Raw genomic sequence first — 13,144 nt, 5'->3', positions numbered from 1 at the left:
CTAATTGGAGTTGTTAAATTGACCGTAGGTGTGCATGTGTGTGTGAATGGTGTGTGAGTGTGCCCTGCGATGGGCTGGCCCCCCATCCTGGGTTGTTCCCTGCCTCGTGCCTATTGCTTCCGGGATAGGCTCCGGACCCCCCCGCGACCCAGTAGGATAAGCGTTTGGAAAATGGATGGATGGATGGGTATCACATGAGTTCCCAATGCTATTCCAAAGATTGCAAAATGTATGTCTGTAACTGTACAACTGTATGACTGTCAATACAAAAATATACAATGATCAGTTAAAACACCGACTGGTGGAAAGTTATATCACTGGAGCAGGACCCACACCTGTTTTTGTAGCCAAAAGCTGCACAGTGTGAGTGAAATTTTTGCACTTGCAGTCACATGATAGCAGGTCTATGTTTTGTGTATGTACTGTAAATAGAATACAGATTTATTTTCCAGTTTAACACAGCTACTGCATCTATGTGGCCTGTTGCCAACTCGTCCTGTTAGAAAATGACACTCCTGTTTTTGAGCTAGCTGTAGTACTACCTCAAGCCTTCCCATTAACAGTCTGTTATCCTAACTAGAACAAAATATTGTCTGATCTTGATCAATTTTCTCTGTAATATTACAGGTGGAGCGCAAGAAGGTTACTGAAAAAGATTATGAAAGGATAAGAATACTGGCATCTGACACTGAAAATATTTTTTATGTTAATAGCTTTACACAACTGACAAGCCTCTTAGAAAAGCTGCAAAAAAAAATTTATGACGTTGAAGGTAATGCCTTATTATAAATGGTTAAACTTGTGATTCATGTACAGTCATTTTATGTTATCTTTGCAAATGCAGCACTGTGCGGAAGTCTTGATGAGGTTCTCTGTTCAAAAATGGGCTCAAATATTCCTCAAAGCAAACATAGAATGCGAAGTAGCGAGGTCAAAAAATACTGCCAGTGGTTCATGAAGTGTCATTTTGGTCATCATTAGCCATTAGTAATCAACTAATCACTGGGATCTAGGAGAAACAAGGAACAGGTGAGGGTGATTTAACGAGCATTCAGGACTCTCACCAGGAGCCATTAGGAACAAGGATACAGGACATCACTACGGAAGTGTATCAAAGCAGAGATAACTCTGATAAAAGCACAAAAGTGATAAAAGCACAAAAACAGGAACCAATACAGAAATACATAAACAGAAGTGCATAGAAAACAAGGTGCAACAAAGTTGAGAAAAAGAAACAACAAAGAAACCCACGAAGGTAGGGAAACATGGTTACACAGTTCTTAGCTGCATGCTCAGCCCATTCAGCTATGCAGCAGACCAGGGAGAACACTCTGGGACCTGTGGAGGGTGCTACAGCTATGGGGAAACAGAGAAAAGGATGGGATGGCCAGTGACACCTGTTGGGCAAACGGGGAAAAGACAGCAAGACAGGGACTGATTCTGACATATTTGTACATACTAATATATTTCTATACACTATTGTGCTATATAATTCTAATATAATTGATCACATGCATTTTTGGATTGTAACATTCATTTATAAATTTATAATAAATGTTTAATTTTCTTACATATTAGACTTTCTGAACACTGAAATATTGCATTTGGCCATGTAGAGGTGTGTGACTTAATGCAGATCTCCAGAGTATGTAGTGAATGATGCGATTAAAGGGGCTTAAGTCAGTGGTAGAATGTGCAAAATGGTCACTTACATGTGACACACCCATATTTTGGTGTTTCTTGACCAAAGTGCATATCTAGCATAGACACACTTTTTTGACTTACATGCATCGGACAATCAACCCCAAAGTGAACACTAGCACATTTCGCATTACGTACAGGTGTTGTAAAAAGGTTAGCATTTATTCCTTTTTATGAGTGAATATCAAAATCACAGAGGAAACAGGGAAACAGCACTCAGGCAAGCATCCTTCAAATTTCCTTCATCCTTCATTTTTCTCTCGTGGCCTTGCTGTGGTTTAGCAGTCAGTTGATGCAGATATTCCACTTTAAAATCAGGTTTTAGGTGGTACCGCTAAAGCGTTTATAGAATGGTGACATTGTCTTTCCTATCATGCTCTTCTTGAGACACAGACATATATACATATGAGAGCAAGCTTGGTCATACTCAGGGAGCAATTTGGGGGCTAAGGGCCTTGCTCAGGGGCCCAACAGTGGCATCATTCTGCTAGCTCTGATTTTCAACTGGTAACCTTCTGAACACGGGGTCAATTATTAACCTGATGAGCCATACACCAAGTCTGTTTTGTAGTATATCTGCTTGTCTATTTACTTGTAATTAGCATAGGAGAACATTGAAAAGTTATAGCTCAGGTTATATGTTTATTTCAAGTTTTATTCAGTTTAGTTACAGCTTAGGTTATATGTTTAGTTCATGTTTTATTCAGTTTACCGCTGTCATTGTAGACACTTAGAATGATAGCTCAGAAAGTATTAGATGGATCATTTTCAAATTTTGCAGGCACATTGTATGGCTGAAAATCTGGAACAGATCAAATCTGAGACATAGCAAGCCAAAATTTAAGCAGTCCTGCTTAGTGGCAGCGAAGGGAAGGGTTTCATGCAGTTTCATTTTGAGACAAATTTCACCAATACTGAACCAGTTCCACATGAAAGGACAGATACAGACATAGATTACGTAAACCAGATTACATTAAAACAAGTCACACAAAACTGGGCTTTCAATAAAGATCTTTGGAGAGGGAGGTGAGGGAAGTGTGAAGGGGGGAATGTATTGCAGTCATGTCAACAGCATCTAGTCTTATGTGTTTAGAGGAACACATTCAGAGGAACACATTAAAATTCTTGTGCCCAGGGGACAGGTGCAATGGGGAACAATGGGACCAAGAACAGTGCAATACAAGACAAATCAGTGGAAGACAAGATACAATTTATACAATACAATAGTACAATTTATGAATGAGTAAACAATACATTGGTGATACAATGGGAATTAGGTTGTGCAAATCACCACAAAATTAGTAAAGTACTGATAAAGTGCATAAATTTTAAATCAGCAACAGTGTGCAATAAATTGTACTAGTTGGAGCGGTGCAAATCATATAAATGTGCATGATTTTCAGTAAAGAATATACAAGTTGAACAGTGTGTGAGTGTGCCCTGCAATGGATTGGTGCCCCATCCTGGGTTGTTCCCTGCCTTGTGCCCGTCGCCTCTGGGATAGGCTCCGGACCCCCTCGACCCTGAATAGAACAACCAGTTTCAGAAGACGGATGGATGGATGGATAGATGGATGGAAGGATGAATGACTGGACTATACAAGTTGTACATTTTCTTCCTTCATGGTGTAAACTCCACTTTGTCCTCATTCTAGGTACCAAAAATGCTCGTAGCAAGAAATTCACAAAAGAAATGTCACAGAGTGGCTTCAGTTCTGTATATCTTAAGGTGAGACCCTATTTTTTCTTTTAATGATCAAGCATGAATTGTTTATTCACTTAATGATGAATCAAAGATGTCATTATCACCTTTTCAACTGTACCATTGAAGCCTCTATTTTTATTATTTGTTGTATATAATGGGCATAGAAAGCTACTGCCTCCTTTCAGATTTCATACCTTTTTAGTGAAATACATCTTAAAATTGAAATAAATACAATAATTTACACGCAGTAATACACCACAGTCAGTTGAAAGAAAAATCACAAATTATGACAATTAATTAAAATTCAAACTGTGAAATGCCGTGGTAGAAAAAGCAAACTTCCCTTCCAAAATGCAACTGCAGCTTTACGACCAATCAGGTATGAGCAATCAATGAAGCAATAACAATACCTGACAATTAACGCCCATATGTGATTAAATATACCAACGTTTTTGGATAAACTTTGAATTTTGATGTCTACAGAGAGTTCCACTGCTTTTTTTCAAATCCACCATGGGTGGAAAAGTACATTCAAAAGAATTTCAGTTAATGTTGCAGAAAGGCAGGTTATGAGTATAAGATGATCTCAAAGTCTTTAATGACCCCTTGGAACACCGTGAACATCATTTTCCAGAAGTGGAAGAGATACAGCACCACACAGACAATAGGGTCAATGTGGATCGGCTTGATGAGGGCAGTCTCAAACTACCCGGTAAACGTTGTTACTGAGCTGGAGCAATTCTGCAAAAACGAACAAGCAAATATGTCTTCCTCTGGATCGGTCAAGTTGGTGTAGATGTACCTTCACAGGCTCAAACCTGCAATGCAAGCAAAAGATGCTTCCAAAAAGTATTAACTTTGAACTGGGGGCTGTCTTGTACAAAACATTTACACTTAGTTTACATAATCTGTTTCTGTCTTTGAAATATTAGGTTCCTTTATTCAGCTGGATATTGCAGGACTGCAAAATATTCTATACACACTGCATTTAGACATATTTATATCTGACTAGCATCAAGTATCTCTAAAACCATTTTAAATATGGCTGATGATCCCAATACTGACCGTTACAAAAGCTGAGGAAATAGCAGATATTATAATTTGAATTTTCCTATAATTCATATTATTTAGCATGATTCAAATAATGCAAGAGCAAATTAAGCATCAAGCATTAATTTCGTATTTGAAAGCTTTAATGCATTTTTTTCTGCAGGACAGCTTAGTTTTGGGATCAGTAGGATCTGATGATTGGCGAGGCTCTCTAACTGAAATCAAGATCTCAGGAAGCAAGTATGAAGAAATTAAAGACTCAGAAATGGAGGAGAACTCCTACATGGGTAATACACAGCTATTAAGATCTATTATGATAAAGATCAAGCAGACAGACTGTCTGAATATTAGTTCTAGTTGTCACTGAATTGTTGGAACATCTAACAGGAATTTGAAGTAAAATATATTACAGGCAGTCCTGGGGTTATGAACGTCCAACTTACGGACATACTGGTACATACAAATGAACTGCCAAAAAGCCTATTATATTAAACATTTGGGTTAAATATAATAATAATGCATAATAATGAATGCATTGCTAATAATGAGGTATATGGTACAGTAGCATATGTACTTTTATTATTACTGTAAAATTATTATGTTCTGTATTATTCCTCCAACTTGCATAAAAATTTGACTTAAAGACAGACTTTGGGAACCTAGGGACTGCCTGTATTCCGGTTCTTCAAATAAAAATAATTTTCGAAACATAATAGAACTGGCATATTTTCATGCTTCTCTGTACTTCTCAGTATGGTGCATTCTGTTGATGTTATGTTTTTGTTTGTTAGTTGATTGATTGTGTGGCTTTTATGTTTTTGTAGGATACTCAGTGGCGGCAGGAAAGAAAAATAATAACGAAGTGTATTTTACTGGAGCGCCACGATTTCGCCATATAGGGCAAGTTGTAGTGTTTTACAAGGGTAGTACAAATTGGACAGTGAAATACAGAGAAACTGGGCAACAGGTTAGTATAATAATAAATGTCTTCACTTGTTCTTTTTTAAAACAGCTCCTGTATTCGACTGTGACTTAAAACATGAATATGTGTTGTATAAGATAAAGTACCAAAAGTGCTGTCAGCCACAGTACCGGTCAGCCTGGACACATTTATTTTTAATGCATTTGTCTTTATTTCTGCTGTTATTCACCTCATGGAAAAAGCCCCAAGGCAATGAAGTAATACAGTTTAAATATTGCAACAACCAAAAAGAAATGTTTAACATCTCAAAATTATGTCAAATTTTAGACTCTTCAAAATAGCCCCTCTTGCTTCCATGATTCTTTCATCGACTTTCAGGATGTAGCCACCTGGAATGTTTATCCAACAGTCTTGAAGAGTTTCCACAAATTCCGGAACAAAAGTTGGCTACTTTGCTCTTACTCTTCAATCCACTCATCCATATCAGCTCTGTAGGGTTTACGTCAGGGTATTTTGAAAGCCAGGTCACCTGTCGCAGCTCTTCATCTCAGCTCATCTCACCTCTTTCCTTGTTTACAAGATAATACTTACTACATAACCTCAAGGTGTTCTTGGGGTCGCTATCTTGTTGCAAAACAAATGAAATTCAGTTTATATGTCCAGTCTTCTGACTGATACTGTATGTTTTCTCCTGATTCTTAATTGTAACATCTGTGTTCTTCAGATTGGTTCATATTTTGGAGCAGAGCTGTGTGCTTTAGATATAGACTCTGATGATGAAACAGACTTTCTTCTGGTGGGGGCACCCCTATTTCACGAACCTCAAAAGGAGGGCAGAATGTACGTCTACAGCATGTCTTCTGAGGTAATGTTCATTCTTTAAGTAACGGTTAATGCAGGACAAACTGTGCATTATACATTTTTAAACCTACAACTGCAGAGGTGAAGTGTCTGTGAACCGTGTTTAAAAATTCAAAATGCACTGCTTGGAGTGCATTAATTTGCTTATATATGTTTATATATATATATATATATATATATATATATATATATATATATATATATATATATATATATATATATATATATGTACTGTGTGTATGGTTGAAATGACAATAAAACCTACTTGACTTAAACTTGAAGATATTATTTTCACATTTACTAACCAAAAATGCATTTCTCAGTATAACTAATTAGGCTTGAGCAGTATAACCAGTAACACAGCATATCATGAGATCTCCTTTGGCAAAATTGTACCTTTGTATCCCCCTCCAAGACTTCATAAGAAATACTGTAAATGAATCTAATCCGTTCCAGATCCCCAAAAAATTCCCTATTTAAGCTTATCTACCTACCTAACTAATGATAAAAGCATTAAAAATCAATATAAAACTAATACACACATGAAAATGCATGTATACAAAAGCAATAAACATGACATAATTCACAATTTGTGAGCATGTTACCTGTACTGCGGTGAGCTAATGGTATATTAGAAGTGGCAGGTGGAGAGGAGGAGGGATGGAGGGGTTATCCCTTGTATGATTGTTGTTAATGTTAATGGTTACGTTTCCCTATTGTCGCGCATGTATTTGCCTGTGTCTTGTGTGTACCTGGTTCGATCCCCGTGTGTATTTAGCGTGTGTTAATCTTCCACCGCATGTACATCTTGCAGTTCGGCATCTTACAACCTTGTGTTTCCCGTTTGTGTATTTGGGTTCGGTGATCGTTGTTTTCCTGTTATGGTCCTCCTATTTACAATTACACGCGGGGCATGCTGGGATATACCCCCGTCTGAGCTACACTAGTATAAAAAAGGAATCTGGTTGAGGAATCTGTTCGTCAACCAAATTTTGTTCGCGAACCAATTTTTTTTATTTATTATTTATTTTATTTTATTTTTGATCGTGAACCAAATAGTTCATAGACCACAGCGTTCGTGAACTGCAAGAACCACTGTAAAAGTTTTCTGTGTTACTTGACATGCATTGTACATATATTGTGACTTTGTAGTGGGTTCGTGAATCTGATCTCAGAAATGTCAATTCGCCCTATATCCTTTTGAAAGTAGGATATGTATTTGGAATATTAAGATGCTTGCCTATGAAATTATGTACTCAATTAAATTGTTTAATAATTACATTATGATAGCTGATAAATTAATAGAATATTGGTATCAAATTCCCTCATGCAATCCCTCAGGTAATTACTCCTGAACTCACCTCCCCACCACCAAGAAATGTAAAATATTAGTTATTTTCTGTCATTTTACATATGACAGTGAGAGAGATGTTTTCTATGCATTGTTAGTTACCTTTGTTTGTTTTTAACATAATTCCTTCTTTCTTCCTTTGTCTTTTTCAGCTGAAATTGACCCTACAAATTAATGTCTCTGGGACATCTCTGGGTAGATTTGCATTCTCCATTTCATCTTTAAAAGATTTGAATGGGGATAAGTTGCAAGATATTGCTGTTGGGGCACCTCTAGAAGATGACCAGAGGGGGGCAGTGTATATCTACTTGGGAGACAGAACCAAGGGCATTCAAACTCAGTTTTTTCAGGTAGGGTACATACACAGAGATCACAGAGAAATTCTGTTCTCAAGAAAATAAGAAACATTCAAATGACTTGTAAATTTGGAGAATCTAACACTGTGGTTACTCACCCCTAGCGTATTACAGCCCAGAAGTTGTCTTCTAAACTACAATTTTTTGGCCTGTCAATTGATGGAAAGATGGACCAGGGAGATGATGGACTGACAGACATTGTGGTTGGATCAAAAGGGAATGTTGTATTGTTAAAGTGAGTTCAGCTAGCTTAACACAAATCAAATAACTGTTTGTAGGAAAGTCATTTTCCCATAAACTACCACATTTTTAATCAACATCAAACACATTTTAATGACTCATGAGATTCATGAAGTAATTAGGATTTTAATCAAAATAAAAGAGAATTGTCAGGCTACGACATTATATTGTAATTCGATTCAAGATCTGAGGGGTTATAGAATGATGATGATGGCAATAGTTGACAGCTATCTCTTTCTTTTTGTGCTACATCCAACATTCCACTGCTTCTGTTGCCCTTTCAGGTCCCGGCCAGTTCTAAAAGTATCAGCCAACGTCACCTTTAGTCCTCCGAAGATTAGCAGTGATAGATTTGTTTGTTTGACTGAAATGGAGAGCATATCTAATATAGTAAACTTGACTGTCTGTTTTGATGTAACTGAGTCCACAGAAAATGCTATAGGTAAGCACAACAACAGTACAATGATACAATGTACCGCTGAAATTTGGCAGTAGAATTAATGCAGAATTGAATTCATTAAGCTTGCTCACATGACCTGGTATTTCTTATACTAATGGATGACAGAGTGTCATCTGATTAAGCTCTGATTAAGCCTTAAATATATGCTAATGATTATTAATTTAGTTTTCATATTTTGTGTTAAGCTTGCTGATCTTGTTGCCTTATTTAATTTTATCTGTATTTCAGTATATACAGTACCAGTTAAAAGTCTGGACACACCTAATTAAAATCATTTGTTTTTCAACAAGATAAGTACACTTTGAGCTTATGTGTTAAGTATTATATCGTGAGCAAGGAAAGGGAAGGAGTGCCAAGACAGATGACCTGGCCCTTACAGTCCCCTGACATAAACATTATGAATGGCCTGACATCACTAAAATTGTGGCTAAAAATGGTAACACTCCTGTGCTGGGATGTTGTCCAGGTCCTGATACCGCATCTAAAATCCATCTCTGTGCTCTCCTGCTTCGTCCAGCCATGAATGTGATTATGTAACCATTTCCTGGCTCATTATTGGAAGTTTTCAGCAAAGACATCTTGAACTCTTTTTGCTGAGCTAAATCAAGGTTTAGATTTGTCAAGCTATTCAGACAGCTGACTTTATTGTCTGATTACTTTCCTCATCAAAACACTGAAAGAAACATCACACTTTTTTTCGTCCCATTGTGTAACTAAATATATTCAGGAGGGGGTAAACATTTTTATGCTGTGAAATGTTTTTAGTGTATGTAATATAGTTCTTCTGGTGAAAGCAGGCAGAACACAATGAATAGTATGAAAATGATGAGGCCTCTGCTTCACCCTTAGGGGGCGCTTTGCCATGGATGAACGTGTCCTATGAGCTGAATCTGGACAGTACGAGACTAAGAAGCCGAGCATTTCTGCACCATCGTGATAAATCAACCAGGAAAGAGCAGAACTGCATGAAAATGGAGCTCGGCATACAGTGCAAAACGCATCTTGTTTATATGCCTGTGCGTCAGTAAGCCTTATCAATGAAAGGGAGGGGAGGGCAGGAATAACAGGGCAAAAGGAAACGTGGGGGCGGGGGGGGGGGGGGGGGAGTACAAAGACAGGCAATTAGTACTGATAAAGAAAAAGAATATGGGAAAAAAATCACATTCCATTAATTTGCATTTGTAGCTTTGCATATAATACTATGGCAACTAATGCTTACATGAAATATTTAACTTACTTTAATGAAATGATTTATTTTTAAGTTTAAAGTTTGATTCTGCTCAGTTTTCATTATATTTATAACATCCACATTAATTATTTAACATTATTATTTAAATTTCATACAACTTGTATTTATTATGAAGTTTAAAGTACATTGATTCATGTATATTTTCAAAAGAGCATACAGATGCTTATGAGCATACTGATTTCAGAATATTATGAGTAACAGACTCAGAAGTCTTTCTTGATGTTGTTCCACTGTTAAGATGAACTGATGCTACAAATCACAGGTTTGATTGTAGTCTGGAGGCAGAACCGAGTTGTGGTGCAAGCTGCCAGTACTTGTAGTTAATCCAGGGGAGACGAGAAAATGAGACATGGATAGATTTATGCTGTAGCAGCACTGGTGATGTAGTAGCAGATCCTGTAGATGTAGAAGAAAACAAATAGCATTTTGAGAGGTCAAAACTCATAAGTCTACTTAGATAAAGAAAAGTAACCTCATGCGTGTATTAAAAAAAACGGGGCAATACCTCTCAGAAAAGTGTGGCAATGATTTATTTGAACGTAGGATTACTATGAAGAATTGTGTATTAAGAGAAATCTTGTAGGCTTTAAAAATGCTTTGCTTCTAAATTTGTCCTCACTTGTCTAACTCAGAGCTGTGTGAGGGACACTTTGTCACCCATCTCCATCAAACTGAACTTCTCCCAGTCCAGAGATGAAGGGACGGCCATTCTTGACCCTGAAAGTGTCACTGTGGCTTTACTTGAGGTACCAGTTTTGCTGTGTCTGTGTCCCTGAATATTTACTGCTGTTTCAGTCTCAGTCTGTAGGTCACAGTATATGTTATGTTGTGTTGTTATGTTAAATCTGTGTGTGTGTGTATTGCTCAAATGATCTTCATGTTTGGAGTAAAACTATCATATTATGTCTGTCAAAGTATGTCAGCTTAGCCACTTCAAAATCTCTCCTAAAATCACCCCAGTATTTGCAACAACCAACCATCAATTAATTAAGTAATTGAGCTGAATGTGAAATGTAACAAACACATGGAATGGCTGAGGTGCCCCAGAGGAGAGGTTTTGGAACTGAAGTGGTGTTCATCTAGCCATTCATCAAGTTATCAGTAAATTTTTGCAGATTAGAGGAAATTCTTGTTAGTTTCTGTAGTGGTACTCTTAATTTTCATTTGTTTTGATCGTTAAATTGTGTTTTTGTTCTGAACACATATACCTTTACTATTGAAATAATAGCTTTAGACATTTCTTTTGACTGCCTAAGACTTTTAGCACAGCACTGTGTGTGTATTCCCTCGTTTTCATGTATTCACAAGAATTGCTTTCTTTCCTTTGTGTTTTATTGCCTTGTATTAATAAGCTGTACCTCAGAATTACTTATGTTTTTGGTATTTGATGTTGTTATTCCATGTACTGTATACTATTAGAAAATCTGGCAGTTTAAACCAAACCATGATGATGCAGGCTCTCTATGTCTGTACCTCAGATTCCATTTCAGAGCAACTGCCAAAATGCCACATGCATCTCAGATTTGGAGCTGACTTTCAACTTCACGTACGTATCTGCAGGGAGATGATGACAAACTACATGATAGCCCTGAATGGGAATTGAAATGGACAGCTAATTAAGCTGTCCCAGACAAACTTACCACATACCTTTAAAGGGAACAAGATGTAAGCTGATTAATGTAATGCAGTTATTCACCAGAGATATTATATTTGAAAATGTACTTGTTATTGAGAGATCTTGTACTTAAAAGAAATTTTCAGCATCTTCTGAGATCATTGCAGGAGTTGCCTTTATTTAGCCAATTCAGCTGGATCATAGCTAATGAATAATAACTGAATTGGACTGGTTCTGCCTAAAAATATGTATTTTATAAAACCATAAACTAAATTATATGGCTGCTTTGAAACAGTTTCACATCACTTCATCATCTTGGTATTGTGGGGGTACTTCATGCTGCTTAACAACATGAAATAATAGATTGTATCTTCATGTCCTGTTTTATATTTATAGATCATTTATGGCATTAATCGTATGAGAAGTATTGTCATTGATTCTAAATAATAGCTTAATGAGCTGAACAATTCAGCTTCTCTGTCTGAATGAGCACGTCTCCACAGAACTCCTAAACTGCTGGTGATCGACCAGGACTATTTCAACGTGACAGTGAGCTTGTACAACAGAGGGGATGACTCCTTCAACACCAGCCTGATCTTTCGCTATCCGCCTGGTCTGTCTTTTTCCAAGATATCCATTATAAAGGTAATGTATACCAGCCTAAGACAACCTGTGCATTTAAAAATGCGTTTTTTAATCTAAAATTACATTAGCTTTGTTGACATATCATGAAATATCTAAATAATATTTTAAGTTTAGTATTAGTTTTATAGTTTAGTAACATTGTGTACTAATTTTATTCCTAAAACATTTCAGGATATTTATATGTTGGGCTAAAAACGGTTAATTTGAGAATGAATGTCATTTTGCTAACTCTTAGGAGTATGAAAAATTCATACTTTGGCTCTGCATAAGTACCTTTGAATGAGCTTATTTTTTGCACTCCTAAATCCATGGCATTGCTTAATGTAATTAAATAAAAGTACTGATTATGCAGTTGTGCAAATTGCTTCCTTTGTACCCTGTTTCTTTGACAGGAAACAAGGAAAACTCTCACCAACTGCCGCGGCGTGGATGATATGAATGACAAGACAGAATGCAGTGTGAGCCGTCCTGTTTACGCAAGCAAAACCATGGTATGGACAGTTACTATCTTTAGGCACCAAGCACCTCCTTCTTCCTGGGATAGTCCCAGTAAGGAATAAGTAGTTGGAAGATGGGTGAATAGGGAATTCAAGCTACCCCTGAGACAACTTTTCATGGGTTGTGACAGAGGCTGTTGTTTCATTGGTGAAATTAGTTTTTTTCATGTTTTTTAAGGCATTTTCAGTTTAAATCCATTTGCTAATGAACTCTTTTATGTTATATTTTTATGTTATGTTAGGTTTATGATTTGACCTTGTTTTGTCTGAAAAATGGAAATGTTGAAATTAAACTTTCATGCTCTACGTGTACAATAGCTGGTGTGAACCCCTTGTGTAACATGATTTTCAGATATTAATTACTGGCATAGGTATAGACAGTGATAGGAGCTGGAGCTCACTGAGGTGCCAAAATCGTTGCAAAATAACTCATTTACATAAATATTTACTTTTATTGTTATTTGTCTGTACACTTAGATTTTGATTATTTGAC

General features: G+C 36.7%; 1 protein-coding gene across 1 annotated transcript in view; it reads left to right on the top strand.

Annotated features, from left to right (window-relative positions):
• The window catches only part of LOC125715402 (integrin alpha-L-like), a 56,738-nt gene that overhangs the window by 33,241 nt on the left and 10,353 nt on the right, over positions 1–13,144 (top strand). The window contains exons 9-21 of the mRNA XM_048986832.1: positions 628–772; positions 3,356–3,429; positions 4,619–4,742; positions 5,280–5,422; positions 6,102–6,242; positions 7,742–7,939; positions 8,050–8,180; positions 8,470–8,627; positions 9,495–9,661; positions 10,527–10,640; positions 11,373–11,440; positions 12,013–12,154; positions 12,547–12,645. Coding sequence (XP_048842789.1) covers positions 628–772; positions 3,356–3,429; positions 4,619–4,742; positions 5,280–5,422; positions 6,102–6,242; positions 7,742–7,939; positions 8,050–8,180; positions 8,470–8,627; positions 9,495–9,661; positions 10,527–10,640; positions 11,373–11,440; positions 12,013–12,154; positions 12,547–12,645 — 1,704 coding nt within the window. The remainder of the gene's footprint in view (positions 1–627; positions 773–3,355; positions 3,430–4,618; positions 4,743–5,279; positions 5,423–6,101; positions 6,243–7,741; positions 7,940–8,049; positions 8,181–8,469; positions 8,628–9,494; positions 9,662–10,526; positions 10,641–11,372; positions 11,441–12,012; positions 12,155–12,546; positions 12,646–13,144) is intronic.

The sequence above is a fragment of the Brienomyrus brachyistius genome, chromosome 20 (genome assembly GCF_023856365.1).
Source record: "Brienomyrus brachyistius isolate T26 chromosome 20, BBRACH_0.4, whole genome shotgun sequence".
NCBI classification, from domain to species: domain Eukaryota; kingdom Metazoa; phylum Chordata; class Actinopteri; order Osteoglossiformes; family Mormyridae; genus Brienomyrus; species Brienomyrus brachyistius.
The sequence above is the reverse complement of the archived record's forward strand: the minus strand, read 5'-3'. Positions and strand labels throughout refer to the sequence as shown.